The 18,246-nt window shown below is 44.3% G+C and overlaps 1 protein-coding gene across 1 annotated transcript in view; it reads left to right on the top strand.

Annotated features, from left to right (window-relative positions):
* The window catches only part of TKT (transketolase), a 40,685-nt gene that overhangs the window by 17,012 nt on the left and 5,427 nt on the right, over positions 1-18,246 (top strand). Inside the window, exons 5-10 of the mRNA XM_077278234.1 lie at positions 2,740-2,931; positions 5,810-5,928; positions 7,009-7,202; positions 8,662-8,826; positions 8,969-9,125; positions 16,302-16,432. Of these exons, the coding sequence (XP_077134349.1) occupies positions 2,740-2,931; positions 5,810-5,928; positions 7,009-7,202; positions 8,662-8,826; positions 8,969-9,125; positions 16,302-16,432 (958 nt within the window). The remainder of the gene's footprint in view (positions 1-2,739; positions 2,932-5,809; positions 5,929-7,008; positions 7,203-8,661; positions 8,827-8,968; positions 9,126-16,301; positions 16,433-18,246) is intronic.

Here is an 18,246-nt window from a genome sequence, read left to right as displayed (position 1 = left end):
CAATGCCTCAGTTGGTGGGTCACAATTGTGCAGTTCATGTCGTACATGGAGAAACATGGTCCGCAATCTTTCTCGGAACTGTAGAGTGACTCCATGCACCGACTGATAGTGCACAATTGTGTAGTATATGGAGGGATACTGTCCACGGTCTTTCTCGGAACTGTAGAGTGGCTCCATGCACCAGTTCATGGTGCACAATTGTGTAGTACATGGAGGGATACGGTCCACGGTCTCTCTCGGAACTGTACAGTGGCTCCATGCACCAGTTCATGGTGCACAATTGTGTAGTACATGGAGGGATACGGTCCACGGTCTCTCTTGGAACTGTACAGTGGCTCCATGCACCAGTTGATGGTGCACAATTGTGTAGTACATGGAAGGATATGCAGTTCATGTAATACTTGGAGGGGCATGGTCTACCAGTCCACTGTTTCTCTCGGAGACTTAGAGTACTACACAGTTTGCGGTCTCTCTCGGAACTTCAGAGTGACTACGTGCACGATTAACGATGCACAATTGTATAGTACATGGAAGGATATGGTTCACTGTTTCTGTCGGAACTGTAGAGTTTCTCCATGCACCGATTACAGTACATGCAATCCTTGGGGGTACATGGTCCACAGTCTCTCTCGGAAACTTATAGTAGTACACAATCTATGGTCTCTCTCTGAACTGTAGAGTTGCTCCAGGCACTGGTTGACTGTGCACTATTGTGCAGCCCATGTAGAACAAGGAGGGACACAGTCCATCCTCAAGACTGTCGAGTGGCTCCATGCATCGGTTGGCAGTGCACCATTGTGCTGTCCATGTAACACAAGGAGGGACTTGGTCCACGGGTCCGAGAGCTCTGGGTTATAGAGAGAGTCCAAAAAAAAACATCATTTATTATGCGTTTCCTCCTGGGCACTTCTTACTCACCTCTGCGGGCTCATATGAGTTACTTCCATCTCCTCAGATTTCTCAGAAAATTAATTGATCTGAAAAGAAGGAACTTGTACATGAGTCTCCATACTGAGTGAGGAGCGCTGATGGTGCTCATGTGCTCTCATGTCCATTTGGCTTGGGCAGGTACGCCCACCATCGCCGTTTTAGCCGGATTTTTACTGGTGCACTAAAATAAAGAGTAAGGGTACTGTCACACAGTGGCACTTTGGTCGCTACAACGGCACGATCCGTGACGTTCCAGCGATATAGTTACGATATCACTGTGTCTGACACGCTACTGCGATCAGGGACCCTGCTGAGAATCGTACGTCGTAGCAGATCGTTTGAAACTTTATTTCGTCGTCAAGTGTCCTGCTGTGGCGGCATGATCGCAGCGTGTAACAAAGGTGTGCACGATATTCCCAATGTCCCGTATGACTTCTACATCGCAACTACGTCATGAAATTATCACTCCAGCGCCGTGCATTGCAAAGTGTGACCGCAGTCTACGACGCTGGAGCGATAATCAAGCGACGCTGCAACGTCACGGATCGTGCCGTCGGAGCGATCAAAGTGCCACTGTGTGACAGTACCCTAAGATGAAAGGTTCCTTTAAAGACTGGGACTACACAGTGACTTTGGCTGCAGGTTCTTTCCAGTTCCTTGATAAGCCGGGTATAAATCCTGAGGCTGTTTGCTGAGGAGTGTCTCTTTAAGCTGCACATTGTCCTCGTCTTGCAGTGTTCAGGAGCATTCCCGCCTGTTTCTTACCTTACCTGACCTCGGCGGCAGACGTGTAAGCTGCGGAGGGTTGTTCTGAGCCTGAATTATCTATGAACTGTAGCACTTTCATAATTGCCTTAGAATGATGACATGTTACATAATAACATTGATCGAAAAAAAAAGCTGCTGGATTAAAATTTTGCATGAAATGTAGTTCAGCCTACTGGAATAGATTGGAGAATTGTGCTAACATTGACATTCCTTTGCTGCATCGTGTCGACAGGATCTGTCGAATATGGCTGCAGTCCAGATTGCAAACAGTTATGCAAACAAATTCACTTTTGGGTCAGTTGCAGTATTCGGTTTGCTTGAGGTCCGTACATCCATAGGTCAAGTAGGGTAGTGCAATCCGAGCTTTATCCGTACAATACTGGGTATAAACGTGTGAACCCGACCTTAAGTGTACTGCTCTTACTTTTAATCCTGAGCTGTTTTTTCGGGCACATGAGCCAGTTGTCTAGGGCACCCATTTCCTAGACTTTTTGAAGAAACCTCATAGCCAAGGCTGGAGCATATAAATCATTATTTACTTCTCTAAAGGCGTTTTTTTTTGTTTTGGGCTTCTGGTACCTGCTGCAGTATGTTGAAAAAGATCTATGCTTTAATCCCCCTTCCCGGGTCCGACGCTGAGTCTCCACCAATTGTCTGCAGCACTGATGTCACTTCGACAGCCCTGCAGTCTATCTGTGAGCTCATGGATTGGCTGCAGCGCTGATGACATGACGTCAGTGCTACAGTCAATAGCAGACACTGAAGCAGCAGCGGCAGAGACTCAGCACTGGACCCGGGGAAACTGCATCGTGGGAACAGAAAATCCCTTTATCACTGTAAGATATAGAAGTCACGTTGCTATTTTATTTAATTTTTTTGCATATGAGAAAATTATTGATGGAACCCTGATGGCAAAAACTGACACACTGACCAAATACTGATGAAGATCACTCCATTCTTCCCGCCTGTCTGGGGCAGCTCGTTCCGGACGTTTCTTCACTTGTGCATTGAGCCTATATTATTATTTTTGTCTCCTTTCAGTAACCGGACGTTCTGCCTCCTCGGGGACGGAGAGACCGCAGAAGGTTCTGTTTGGGAAGCAATGAATTTTGCTGGTTTGTACAAGCTGGACAATCTTACTGCCATCATAGATGTCAACCGCCTGGGACAGAGCGAACCCGCTCCGCTGCAGCACAAAGTGGAAATCTATCAGAAACGCTGTGAGGCCTTTGGGTAAGTGATATTCCTACCATACGCAGATGTAGCAGCCGCCATCACGACGGCCAGAGCTCTGCGCTCTTCGTGCACTGCTGCCGTTCTCATTCGCTGTTGCTCATTGCAGACTTTGAGTTTTCTACATCTGTATAGCGATTTGCTTTTCGCTCGACATTAATACCGCATCACTTGTACATAGCATTGTGCTGTAGCCTGTTGTGAAACTACAACTCCCAGCACTACAAGACAGCCACAGGCTGTCACACACACCACACTGACATTGCAGAAGCCAAGAGCACAAACAGTGTCAGTGTGTAGGGGCCTCTGATCCCGCTGTCCTGTCTGCATCGGCTGCTCGCTGCACACAGGATAGCACAGGAGATGAGAGCGCACTGACACTGTGTGAACTCAGCCCCTTAGCTCACTATGCCCAGCAGAGAAGACAAGCGGCGATCACTATGCCCAGCAGGCAAGCGGCGATCACCGAGACCAGCAGACAAGCGGCGATCACTATGCCCAGCAGAGCAGACAAGCGGCAATCACTATGCCCAGCCGAGCAGACAAGAGGCAATCACTATGCCCAGCAGAGCAGACAAGCGGTGATCACTATGCCCAGCAGAGCAGACAAGCGGCTATCACTATGCCCAGCAGGCAAGCGGCGATCATTATGCCCAGCAGGCAAGCGGCGATCACTATGCCCAGCAGGCAAGCGGCGATCACCATGACCAGCAGACAAGCAGCAATCACTATGACCAGCAGACAAGCGGCGATCACCATGACCAGCAGGCAAGCGGTGATCACCATGACCAGCAGACAAGCGGCGATCACCATGACCAGCAGACAAGCGGCGATCACCATGACCAGCAGACAAGCGGCGATCACCATGACCAACAGACAAGTGGCGATCACCATGACGAGCAGACAAGCGGTGATCACCATGACCAGCAGACAAGCGGCGATCACCATGACCAGCGGCGATCACAATTGGGTACAATACAAGCATTGGGTTTGCTGTTGTGAACTCCGTTCTCGGGCTCCCTCCTGTGGTCGTGAATGGTACTTTGTTGAGTTCGGTTCGTGGGCTCCCTCTGGTGGCTTTGAGTGATACTGCTGGTCTTTAGCTGGGCTCCAGCTGCCTCGTTTTCTGCTGTGCTGGTTGCCTATTTAACTCCACCTAGATCTTTACTTGTTGCCTGCTGTCGTTGTATTCAGTATTGGTTCAGATCTCTCTGGGACTTCTCTTGTGACCTGTCTCCTCCAGGAGAAGCTAAGTTCATGCTAGTTCATTTTTGCTCATTGCTTTTGGAAAATGTTTCTCAGTATATGATAAGTTCAGTCCAGCTTGCTTATATGCTATTTTCTTGCTAGCTGGAAGCTCTGGGGAGCCGAGTTGCTCCCTCACATCGTGAGTCGGTGTGAGGGTCTTTTTGTATTCTCTGCGTGGATATTTTTGTAGTATTTTATACTGACCGCACAGTTACCTTGCTATCTTCTTCCTATTTAGTATTAGTGGGCCTCTTTTGCTAAAACCTGTTTTCATTCCTATGTTTGTATTTTCCTCTTAACTCACCGTCATTATTTGTGGGGGGCTGCTTTTACTTTGGGGAAATTTCTCTGAGGCAAGTAAGGCTTTGTTTCTCTCTAGGGGTAGCTAGCTCTCAGGCTGTGAAGAGGCGTCTAGGGAGAGTTAGGTACACTCCACGGCTGCCTATAGTGTGTGTGATAGGATCAGGGTTGCGATCAGTAAAGTTCCCACATCCCCAGAGCTTGTCCTATATTTTTGGTTTACCTATCAGGTCAGTTCAGTGTTCCTAACCACCAGGATCATAACAGTTTGCCGATGCTTCTTTTCAATATAAGCTCTCAGCGACCATTGTGTAGATGGAAAATGAGAAAACAGAAGTTGTTATAAATCACTTCTGCTTTTTTCTTTTAATCCATGGCTGATGCTGACCCTCAAGGACCTGACCTGGCCCTACTAGATTTCAGGAGCCAGGAGTGTTAAAACCATAGCACCCAACTTTGAAAAACAGGAAAGACGGTTACATGCAATGTAGTGCACTGCTGAAATTTCTATTTTACGCTGAGCCACTTCCCTAACCTTGCCCAGTCCTTTGTATGCGCCCACTCCGAAATATTGCTGCTAGAGACGCCCATTAGTGTCCCCACAGTACATTCCCCCCGTACAGTATAATGCCCCCATGTAGTATAATGTTGCCACAGTGACGCACACACATCACTTTACAGGTACAGCCCTGCTTCTAGGTTACTACTCAGGTGTCCGCACGTCCTGGCTTCAGGTCATGTGATCTGACGTTCCGTGCGGGAACTTCAGGCTCCACCTAGACAGTAAAGTGGAGCAGGGATCTGTTGGCTCTCTGCTCCACCGTTATGTTCAACTCTGTGTATCCTGAGAACACAGATGCAGTTACAGTCGGGACACAGCACCGACCTCCCGGGACAGCGCGACACCTCCCCATATTCTGGATCGGGGATAGTTGGGAAGTATGTTAAAGCAGCTGTCCCAAAAGACATCCCTACAGACTCGACGACTGCACTGCCAGATTTCTGGAGCTTGTGGTTTAGATATGTCATTTAAGCTGGTGAATAATTTACCATTGTTACAAGACAACTGCTCATAGATAGTTTTTAAAGGGATTGTCCAATCATAAGATATTGATGATCTATCTTTTGAATAGCTAATCAATATCAGATCGGTGCAGCTTTTTACGCCCCACACTCTCACCGATCATCTGTTGTTGGTAAACAATAAAGGGAACCTGACAGATGGTCAAACCACGAGGAGCATGAATCAGCCTGGGTGCACGATCAGGGCATGAGAGGTGCACGTTTCCTGTACTGACCAATAGTTACGCTCATTTATTATGTGTTTTAGGTGGCACACAGTTGTCGTGGACGGTCACAGCGTAGAGGAGCTGTGCAAGGCGTTCACTCCGGTGAAGAATCAACCCACCGCTATCATCGCCAAAACATTTAAAGGCAAAGGGATCACAGGTACGGTACATATCGTGCTGTAGACACCTCACCTAGCGTGAATAAGAAATGTTGTGAAATTTAGAAAATACTGTATCAAATACTTGCAAAGGTGGCAGATATCAATTAGGTGTGCATTTGATTGATCAGATATGTAATGTTTATTGTACATCATATACAATAATCTAAAAAATAAAAATATACTATATTATAAACACTATGCATGAAAGCAGAAGCACAAATAGGTAATGATATCAGTAATAAAAAACGGCAACTTTTTAAAATGATTTTGATCTTTTATTAGATCAGGCAGAGAGTACATGTTCCAAGGATTTCTGTATTTGTCTGATTTCCTTACTTTTTTCTCATGGGGCATTGCAGGCAGTACTCCATATACCACTGGTGTCTTTAAAGTGGAACTGTTGTTTTAATTTTTATTTCCTAAATCAATGATACACATGAAAGTATCCAACTTTGTGATATATTGTTATCAGAGAAATCCGCTTCTTTCTGCACCTGGACCGACCTTTTGTTCTCAATTCAGAGATAAAAATCTGTATTCAGTAAAGACACATTTTCCCATTACTGAGATAAGAGATGACAGTTGGTGCGTATAACATTCTATGGAGACGGAAGGAGCTAAAGGCAGACACAGACACTATGCTGCAAGTTCCCTTAAAATCACAGCTATAGAATTGTAACAAATGTTTCTGCAGAACTTTAAGCTTAATGTCTGTATATGCCTTTAGCTCCTCCCCTCTCCATCGAACTTGATGAGCACCAACTGTCATCTCCTATCTCCGTAATGGGAAAATTACTAAAGACAGATTTTACTCGTGAATTGAGAATTTTGAGGATGAATGATTAGTCCAGGAGGAGAAAGAAGCATCTCATTTAGCCAACCAAAGACAGATCTACAGGTACCCCAAAATGGCCATATGTAGATGGGCTTGACTAATTTACAAGACTCCTTAAAGGGTTGTGCATATTTTTGTCCATTGAAATCAATAGACACCAATGTTTGCCATGTGTTTGCTGTGTGTGTTTGCCGGATGACCAGAAGCAGGACCTTATCTCACCCTGGTTTGTCGCCTCTTGAAGGTATTGAAGATAAGGATAACTGGCATGGAAAGCCACTTCCAAAAGACTTGGCCGAACAAGCGATTAAGGAGATAGAGAGCAAGATCCAAAGCAAGAAAAAGTTGAGCCCCGCACTTCCAGTGGAAGACGCCCCTTCCGTCTCCATCAAGAATATTAAGATGCTTTCTCCTCCTAATTTCAAATTGGGAGAAAAGGTGGGTGAAAGCCCAGGGTAGCCATTATACTAGATGGGCACCGGTGTCTAGCCGTAAAGGGGTCCGTCCAGTTAAAGACATTAGGCAATATGTGGCGAATAGTATTGCAGTCTTCTAAAACGTACATTACTTAAAGGGGTTTTCAAGCCTTAAGGAAATTTTTGGCAAACACTGCGGCATGCAGAATCCAAAGATTCTCATTCCATACTAACACAGGCATCCTCCAATTGGAAGCCATCGTTTAGCTGCTTGACGGCTTTCAAAGCCTGAAGCTGTAAAAAATAAGATGGAACATAGGCACAGGACTTGACATTGCAGCGTATATGTTAATTTTTTTTGCGCTTTTTCAGGCGGTCTCCTGGTGGAAACCGCCTGAAAAAGACAGTGTGTGCTTAGGATTTAGCTCTGCTAGCCGGGTCGAGCATTCGTGAACGATTAGCCCCCCTTTTTTTAGCCGCTTGTCAATTTAGTAGCTTGAGTTTAAAAAAACGTTTAAAAGACTGAACATATAAACAGAAAGTTGTTTTGACATAGAAATTAATTAATTAATTCTTTAGAGTGTTTAGTAGGTGCTTTTTCTGGCAAGTTTCAAAGCGGACCCGCTCCAAACTCACCTGATAAAAAAAAGAAAAACGTTGTGTGCATGTACCAAATATGGGGTCTAAATAATAAAATTGAAAACATGTTGAACAAATATTTAAAAAATAATGACAATTTCAAAGTTTGAATCATTCCTCTTATTTTTTTCCAGTTCAGTACTGAAGAAATGTAAAAAAATAAATGTCCGATACATCAATTGTGAAAAAAAAAATCAATATGCCAGAATTGCCATTTTTCAATTGCCATACTTTCCCCCAAAAATGCAATAAAAATCATCAAAGCGTTGCATGTACCTCAAAGAGCTATGCATAAAAATGTCAGCCTGTTGTGCAAAAAAACAGCTCAGTGGACGGAAAATAAAAAAGTTCTGGACCTAATAAAATGGTGACACAAAACAATTTTTTCTTAGTAAATTCTGTATTTTTTTTAACCACCAACATCAATTTTTTTTTACAAGTTTGGTATCGTTGTAGTCATATTGACCTAGAGAATCATCTTGTCAGGTCATTGTTACTGCACAATGAAAGCTGCGAAAACAAAACCCAAAAAACAGTGGCAGAATTGCATCTTTTTCACCATTTAATTGCAATTTTTCCCGGTGTCCAGTGCATTGTATGGGAAAATTAATAGAGTTCAAAACTACAACCATCCTGAAATAAACAAGCTCTAATACAACAATGTTGACAGAAAATTAAAAAAGATTTTGCTCTTGGAAAAAAAGGAAGGTGAAAGCAAAAATGTAAAATCAAACAGTTTCAAAGGGCTCATAGAAAGGGATTGTCGAAAGCGAGAAAACCCTTTGTTTACCCAGGAAATCCTTCAAATATGAATTTGTAATAATCATCCATTTTTCTTCCAGATTGCAACCCGTAAGGCATATGGCCTGGCCCTGGCTAAACTTGGTCACGCCAGTAATAGAGTCATTGCCATGGACGGTGACACCAAGAACTCCACCTTTGCCGAGATCTTCAAAAAAGAGCACCCTGACCGCTACGTGGAATGTTACATCGCTGAACAAAACATGGTAAGTGTGCCGAGCACCGCACAGCTCAATGGCCGACCAAGAAGATGGGGATTCCTTTTATTCACCTCTTATACTTAATTAACCATTACAATTTCTAAATATTTCTGGTCGGGGATCGTTATCTCTGTTTTGTTCTGTGCAGGTGAGTGTGGCTGTCGGTTGCACCACTAGAGACCGTACTGTTGCCTTTGCCAGTGCCTTTGCCACATTCTTCACCCGGGCCTTTGACCATATCAGAATGGCAGCCATCTCAGAGAGTAACATCAATCTTTGTGGCTCACACTGTGGGGTTTCCATAGGTGAGTTTTTTTTCTACGGTTTATATCACTCTTTGGTGTTTGTATAAGTCAGTGTGGCTGATTTCTTTAGCAGCCTATCAGAAAGTATGAATCTTGAATTTGTTTGCTGCGGGTAATTGCTCCACTCTTCCTTTGCTCTAGTTTTGATAAATCTAAAAGGAACATACCATAACATTATATAAGGAAAATTGCATTCACAAACAGACCTGGTTTGTTTAAGTCGGTGCAGAGGAAAAGTGTAACTGATTGTTTTAGCAACCAATCGGAAAATATGAATCTTGGATCTGATTGTTTGCTGCGGGCAATTGCTCCACTCTCCTTTGCTGTAGTTTTGATAAATCTAAAAGAAACATACCATGACACTATACGGTATAAGGAAAATGATGCGATCGTGGGTAAACGTGACGCGATCGAGGGTAAATGTGACGCGATCGTGGGTAAACGTGACGCGATCGTGGGTAAACGTGACGTGATTGTGGGTAAACGTGACGTGATTGTGGGTAAACGTGACGTGATCGTGGGTAAATGTGATGTCATCATGGGTAAACGTGATGTCATCATGGGTAAACGTGACGTGATTGTGGGTAAACGTGACGTGATCGTGGGTAAACGTGACGTGATCGTGGGTAAACGTGACGTGATCGTGGGTAAACGTGACGTGATCGTGGGTAAACGTGACGTGATCGTGGGTAAACGTGACGCGATCGAGGGTAAACGTGACGCGATCGTGGGTAAACGTGACGTGATTGTGGGTAAACAGGACGTGATCGTGGTTAAACATGACGTGATCGTGGGTAAACAGGACGTGATCGTGGGTAAACATGACGTGATCGTGGGTAAACAGGACGTGATCGTGGGTAAACGTGACGCGATCGTGGGTAAACGTGACGTGATTGTGGGTAAACGTGACGTGATCGTGGGTAAACATGACGTGATCGTGGGTAAACAGGACGTGATCGTGGGTAAACGTGACGTGATCGTGGGTAAACAGGACGTGATCGTGGGTAAACGTGACGTGATCGTGGGTAAACAGGACGTGATCGTGGGTAAACGTGACGCGATCGTGGGTAAACGTGACGTGATTGTGGGTAAACGTGACGTGATCGTGGGTAAACATGACGTGATCGTGGGTAAACAGGACGTGATCGTGGGTAAACAGGACGTGATCGTGGGTAAACAGGACGTGATCGTGGGTAAACGTGACGTGATCGTGGGTAAACGTGACGTGATCGTGGGTAAACGTGACGTGATTGTGGGTAAACGTGACGTGATCGTGGGTAAACGTGACATGATCGTGGGTAAATGATGTGATTGTGGGTAAACATGACGTGATCGTGGGTAAACGTGAAGTGATTGTGGGTAAACGTGACGTGATTGTGGGTAAACGTGACGTGATTGTGGGTAAACGTGACGTGATTGTGGGTAAACGTGAAGTGATCGTGGGTAAATGATGTGATTGTGGGTAAACATGACGTGATTGCAGGTAAACGTGAAGTGATCGTGGGTAAACGTGAAGTGATCGTGGGTAAACTTGACGTGATTGTGGGTAAACGTGACGTGATTGTGGGTAAACGTGAAGTGATCGTGGGAAAATGATGTGATTGTGGGTAAACATGACGTGATTGCAGGTAAACGTGACGTGATCATGGGTAAACGTGATGCGATCGTGGGTAAACAGTAGTTTGTATGTTACCTGGGGACCTAACAGTAGCACATGGCTGCCATGATACTACTCCTATTAGATCCCACCTATAGCATGGTGTAATAATGTATTATGCCTGAGAGCAATACACTGACAGGCAATACACAAGTAGTGCAGTGTATTATATGAGCAATCAAATTAGTTAAAGCTCAAGTCCCCTAGAGGGACTAAAATAAATAGTAAGAAACAATAATAATAAAATGTTTTATGATTAATAAATTTAATTTAAAAAAAACAGAAAAAAAAAAGTTTTTCCACAATGTTGGAATTGATGTTTTTTCTTGTCTCACCTCTCAAAAAATGGAATAAAAAAAGATAAAAAATACTATATACCCCGATTAGTCCTCCGAGTTATTGACAATAGCAACAACTTTTTATATATATTTTTATATATTATTTTCATTGTGCTAGATTGCCAGAAAAGTAAAAAAATATGGGTCCTGCAATGGAAAAAAAAGAAAAAGCAAAAAAAAAACAACAAACATTTGGTCTTTAAGGCCAAAATAGACCAATTTATCAATAGAGGCTTTATAACAAATGAATATGTAAAGCATCATCTAAAGCTTCATACTGCATCCTTTTTATTTGTTCCCCCCATTCTTTATTCCTTCAGTATCTTTTTATCTGCACCCTGTTTTTCTGCCATTTTTAATTTTATTATTATTATTATTATAACAGCAGCGCCATTTATTCCATTATTTAATTTTTTTTGGCATAAATCAAAAGTACACATGAAAATAGGAAACTGTGTAATATATCTTATCAGAGAAATATGTTTCTTTCTCCTCCCAAACAGATCTTTCTTTCTCAAAATTCTCATTTCACCGGTAAAATGTATCTTTAGTGAATACAGATTCTCCCATTACTGAAATAAGAGATGACAGTTGGTGCTCATAAAGTTCTATGGAGAACTATAAGTAAGACTAGATGGTGACCCGATTCTAATGCATCGGGTATTCTAGAATATGCATGTCCACGTAGTATATTGTCCAGCCACGTAGCATATTGCCCAGCCACGTAGTATATTGCCCAGCCACGTAGTATATTGCCCAGCCACGTAGTATATTGCCCAGCCACGTAGTACATTGCCCAGCCACGTAGTACATTGCCCAGCCACGTAGTACATTGCCCAGCCACGTAGTACATTGCCCAGCCACGTAGTATATTGCCCAGCCACGTAGTACATTGCCCAGTCACGTAGTACATTGCCCAGTCACGTAGTATATTGCCCAGCCACGTAGTATATTGCCCAGCCACGTAGTATATTGCCCAGCCACGTAGTATATTGCCCAGCCACGTAGTATATTGGTCAGCCACGTAGTATATTGCCCAGCCACGTAGTATATTGCCCACTCACGTAGTGCACAGCCCACGCAGTATATCGCACAGCCCACGCAGTTTATCGCACAGCCCACGCAGTATATCGCACAGCCCACGTAGTATATCGCACAGCCCACGTAGTATATCGCACAGCCCACGTAGTATATCGCACAGCCACGTAGTATGTGGCACAGCCCACGTAGTATATCGCACAGCCACGTAGTATGTGGCACAGCCCACGTAGTATATCGCACAGCCCACGTAGTATATTGTACAGCCCACGCAGTATATTGTACAGCCCACGTAGTATATCGCACAGCCCACGTAGTATATCGCACAGCCCACGCAGTATATTGTACAGCCCATGTAGTATATAGCACAGCCACGTAGTATATTGCCCAGCCCATTTGGTATATTGCACAGCCCATGTAGTATATAGCAATGTGGGCATCATATCCCTGTTAAAAAAAAAGAATTAAAATAAAAAATAGTTATATACTCACCTTCCGGAGCCCCCGGATCCAGGAGAAGCGGCCGGATCCAGGAGAAGCGGTTACCGACGCTCCTCGCGCGCTCCGGTCTCAAAAGTGCATTGCGGTCTCGCGAGATGATGACGTAGCGGTCTCGCGAGACCGCTTCGTCATCATCTCGCGAGATCGCAATGCATGGAGTGGTCACCGTAGCGTCGCGAGGAGCGGTAAAGGCCGGTTCTGAATGCGGGGGCCGACGGACGGTTAGTATATAACGATTTTTTTTTTATTTTTTATTATTTTTAACATTAGATCTTTTTACTATTGAGGCTGCATAGGCAGCATCAATAGTAAAAAGTTGGTCACACAGGGTTAATAGCAGCGTTAAGGGAGTGCGTTACACCGCGGCATAACGCGGTGTAACGCAGCCATTAACCCTGTGTGAGCGCTGACTGGAGGGGAGTATGGAGCGGGCACTGACTGTGGGGAGGAAGGAGCGGCCATTTTTCCGCCGGACTGTGCCCGTCGCTGATTGGTCGTGGCAAAACAGCCATGACCAATCAGCGACTTGGATTCCATGACAGACAGAGGCCGCGAACAATGAATATCCGTGACAGACAGACAGAAGGACAGACAGAAAGACGGAAGTGACCCTTGGACAATTATATAGTAGATTGCTGTCGGCCTCTGGCTCCTCCCTCCTCCTCTCTCCATAGAATCTTATAAACACCAACTGTCATCTGTCTCAGTAATGGGAATAGCTGTCTTCACTGAATACAGATTTTATCCCTGAATGATGAATGATCCATCCAGGAGAAAGAAGCAGATTTCTCCGATAAGATAGATTACAAAGTTACTTATTTTCATGAGAACTATTGATTTATTAAATAAAAATTAAATTGATGGCTGCGCTTTAACTTTTCCTATTTATCTCTATTTCTACCCACATCTCCTCCTTCTTCATTCTTCCTCCTTTCATCGCTTCTCTCTGTAACCTCTTTTGTCCTGCCAGGACATGTTGAAAACCATTGTGCAGTTGGGTGTGAGAGATTCCGAGCTTCCCACCATTTCACAGATATCAAACCGTCTCGTGTAGAAATGTTCAGCCATATTCTGCTCACTGCCTGCCACGTCCCTACACATATAAGGGCTTCTTGCAAAAAAGAACGTTATAAAAAAGTTAATTTATTTCAGTTCTTCAATACAAAAAGTGAGACATATATTATATAGAGTCATTGCACATAGAGTGATCTATTATTTCAAGTGTTTATTTCTGCTAATGTTGATGATTATGGCTTATAGCCAATCAAAACCCAAAAGTCATTATCTCAGTAAATTAGAATAATTAACAAAAAACACCTGCACAGGCTTCCTAAGCATTTAAAAAGGTCCCCTAGTCTGTTTCAGTAGGATCCACAATCATGGGGAAGACTGCTGACTTGACAGATGTCCAGAAGGCAGTCATTGACCCACAGAAGGTCATTGCTAAAGAAGCTGGATGTTCTTAGAGTGCTGTCCAAGCATATTAATGGAAGGTTGAGTGGAAGGAAAAAGTGTGGTAGAAAAAGGTGCACAAGCAACCGGGATAACCGCAGCCTTGAAAGGATTGTTAAGAAAAGGACATTAAAAAATCTGGGGAGGATTCACAAGGAGTGGACTGCTGCTGGAGTCATTGCTTCAAGAGCCACCACACACAGACGTATCCAGGACATGGGCTACAAGTGTCACATTCCTTGTTTCAAGCCACTCATGACCAATAGACATCGCCAGAAGCGTCTTACCTGGGCCAAGGTGAAAAAGAACTGGACTGTTGTCAGTGGTCCAAAGTGTTTTCAGATGACAGTAAATTTTGCATTTCATTTGGAAATCAAGGTCCCAGAGTCTGGAGGAAGAGTGGAGAGGACACAATCCAAGCTGCTGGAGGTCTAGTGTGAAGTTTCCACAATCAGTGATGGTTTGGGGAGCCATGTCATCTGCTGGTGTAGGTCTACTGTGTTCTATCAAGACCAAAGTCAGCGCAGACGTCTACCTGGAGATTCTAGAGCACTTCATGCTTCCCTCTGCTGACAAGTTTTTTGAAGATGGAAATTTCATTCTCCAGCAGGACTTGGCCCCTGTCCACACTGCCAAAAGTACCAATACCTGGTTTACAAACAACAGTATCACTGTGCTTGATTGGCAGCAAACTCGCCTGACCTTACCCCCATAGAGAATCTATGGGGTATTGGAGGAAGATGAGACACCAGACCCAACAATGCAGATGAGCTGAAGGCTGCGATCAAAGCAACCTGGGCTTCCATAACATCTCAGCAGTGCCACAGGCTGATCGCCTCCATGCCACGCCGCATTAATGCAGTAATTGATGCAAAAGGAGCCGCGACCAAGTATTGAGTGCATTTACTGAACATACATTTCAGTAGGCCAACATTTTGGATTTTAAAATGATTTTCTCTATCGCCTCATTGGGGGACACAGGAACCATGGGTGTATGCTGCTGCCACTAGGAGACTGACACTATGCAAATAAAAAAGTTAGCTCCTCCTCTGCCATGTACACCCCACCGACAGGAAGTAGGATGTTCAGTTTAGCTTAGTGTCAGTAGGAGGTGGACACGGGTCTTTCATTAGACCCTTATCTACCTCAATGTGCGTCGTTTTCTTTAAAATGATTTTTCAAGCTGGTGTTATAAAGTATTCTAATTTGCTGAGATAATGACTTTGGGTTTTCATTGGCTGTAAGCCATAATCATCAACATTAACAGAAATAAACACTTGGAATAGATCACTCTGTGTGTAATGACTCTATATAATATGAGTTTTACTTTTTGTATTGAAGAACTGAAATAAATTAACTTTATGACGATATTCTAATTTTGTGAGAAGCTCCTGTAGGGGATATTCTGTCCTGACATGTCCATGAGATACATCAGAAGAACATTGGGGTTTGCGTGTTGGAATTTTTGCTTGTGTCCCGAATAAAGTGGTCCTGGCAATTTTCTCTTAGCAGAAAAATGACATTGCTTTTGCTGTGACATTGGTTATGTGCCGTAAATATTCCCTAATACGGCATGATATTATACAAGTACTCCTTGCACTTTTCCTCTTTCTTTCATTTCTTTCATTCTTCTTTGTCCTCCTCTTGTAAATCCTATTTTTCTATTTTTTTTTTTTAGTTTTCTTCTCTTTCTTTTCTTCACGCCTCCAAATATAAGAAGACTGGTGTCTCCAGGTAGACCTGCATGCCATATATAATAAGGTGTTATCCCACATGTACATGGTGTGATTTACTGCAGTGACAAATTTAACTTCATTTGCACTTTTTAACATTTAAAACCGAAGTGTAATTCCGGTGTAAAAGCGTATCTGGCCTTTCACATAAAACATATAGAAAAGCATGGTCTGGATGCCTTTACTCCCCACAGCAAGTTTAAACTGCTATTGGTGCACAAACCAGTCTAAGATGTCCCCGAGCTGAACCTCTTTTTCCGCTCTGTAACTCATCATCCACTTCTGTAGAACAGGCTGTTTCCCTTAATCAGAATTCTGCCAGTACTATAGGTACTGGGACTTCTGTGGTGACAGATCCTCTTTCAAACCAGCAGTTTGTAAGTCACTGCCTCTGGATATGTAGATTATCCATCAAGATATTTGCATACATTTTTTTATCCTATTTTGAACTTTCTAGGTGAGGACGGAGCTTCTCAGATGGCACTGGAAGACTTGAGCATGTTCCGAGTGGTTCCCTCTGCAACAGTGTTTTACCCAAGTGATGCGGTGTCTACAGAGAAAGCGGTTGAACTCGCTGCAAATAGAAAAGTAAGTTCAAGACCGTACTAAAGGGGTAATAACATGTAAGCTATTTATGGCACATCAAAATACACTATATGGACAAAAATAAATGTACAAATTTCATAATCATTGAATTCAGGTTTTTCATTCAGTCCCATTGCCCACAGTGTATAAGATCCGGCTGTTCTCCATCCCGTGTATAACATCCAGCCCTATTGCCCCTTGTGTATAACATCCGGCTCCTCGCCCCCTGGTGTATAACATTCGGTCCCTTACCCCCAGTGTATACAGTGGGGCAAAAAAGTATTTAGTCAGTCAGCAATAGTGCAAGTTTCACCACTTAAAAAGATGAGAGGCGTCTGTAGTTTAAACAGGTGCCATTACTACAGGTAATGAGTGGAGGAAAGAGGAGACTCTTAAAGAAGAAGTTACAGGTCTGTGAGAGCCAGAAATCTTGATTGTTTGTTTCTGACCAAATACTTATTTTCCACCATAATATGCAAATAAAATGATAAAAAAACAGACAATGTGATTTTCTGGTTTTTTATTTCTCAGTTTGTCTCCCATAGTTGAGGTCTACCTATGATGTAAATTACAGACGCCTCTCATCTTTTTAAGTGGTGGAACTTGCACTATTGCTGAATGACTAAATACTTTTTTGCCCCACTGTAACATCCAGCCCCTTACCCCCCGGTGCATAATAGCCGGCCCCTTACCCCCCAGTGTATAACATCCAGCCCCTTACCCCCCGGTGTATAACATCCGGCCCCGGCCCCTTACCCTTTGGTGTATAACATCCAGCCCTATTGCCCCTTTTTTATATCATCTGGCTCCTCCGGCCCCTTACCCCCCCCCCCCCCCCCCCTCGGTGTATAACATCTGGCCCCTCGCCCCACCAGTGTATGGCATCTGGCCCCTCGCCCCACCAGTGTATAACATCCGACCCCTCCCCCCACCATTGTATAACATCCAGCCCCTCACTTGCCGTCTGCCCCTACAGACATGTGTGACAGAACGGCCGGGGGTGCAGAGATCACCGATACCAGCTTGGTCCTCAAACAGGAGCCCCCAGTGTAATCACATTTCTTCCCCCATCACCTGTGAGTGATATTATTGAGAAGTGGAAGGAGCCGCAGCAACTCAGCCACGAAGTGGAGACCCCGTAACATTACAGAGCGAGGAGCCGCGTGCTGAGGAGCAGAGGGCAGAAAAGTCACCAACTCTCTACTGACCCCATAACTGCAGAGTCCAGACTTCCTCTGGCAGCACAAACCCTGCGCCCCCGTCATGGAGTGATGGATCTCACTTCTCCTGCATTTGCCAGTCCCAGACCCCTGTATCAGAATGCCGGGGGACGTTACCCACCTGACTGCATTGTACCCACTGCACAGTTTGGTGGAAGATGGATAATACAGTGGGGGCTCCTCAGGGTCGGCTGAGGCCTCTTACTGCCGGTGAAAAGAAATCTTAATTCTCCAGCACAAAACACTGTGGACAATAGTAGCGTCCAGCGTTGTGGGAACAGTTTGAGGTAGGGTCTTTTCTGTTCCCCATGACTGTGCCCAGTGCACGAGGTCCATAAAGACATGCCTGGATGAAGAACATGACCGGCCGCCCAGAGTCCCGATCTCAGGCCCATCCAACACCTCTGGGATGATCCAGAAGATGGAGATTGTGAGCCCGGCCTCTCCTCCATCAGTGTCTGACCCCACTAATGCTTTTGTTATGTGCATCATTACAGCCAATGCATTTAAAATGAAAATGAAGCAATTTTGCAAATGATCGCAGTAAAAGTTCTGTCGTTTTGTGTTTGCAGCTCCCATCCCGTCCTGTTAAGGATA

This window comes from Ranitomeya variabilis, chromosome 8 (assembly GCF_051348905.1).
Source record: "Ranitomeya variabilis isolate aRanVar5 chromosome 8, aRanVar5.hap1, whole genome shotgun sequence".
In the NCBI taxonomy this organism is placed as follows: Eukaryota; Metazoa; Chordata; class Amphibia; order Anura; family Dendrobatidae; genus Ranitomeya; species Ranitomeya variabilis.
The sequence above is the reverse complement of the archived record's forward strand: the minus strand, read 5'-3'. Positions and strand labels throughout refer to the sequence as shown.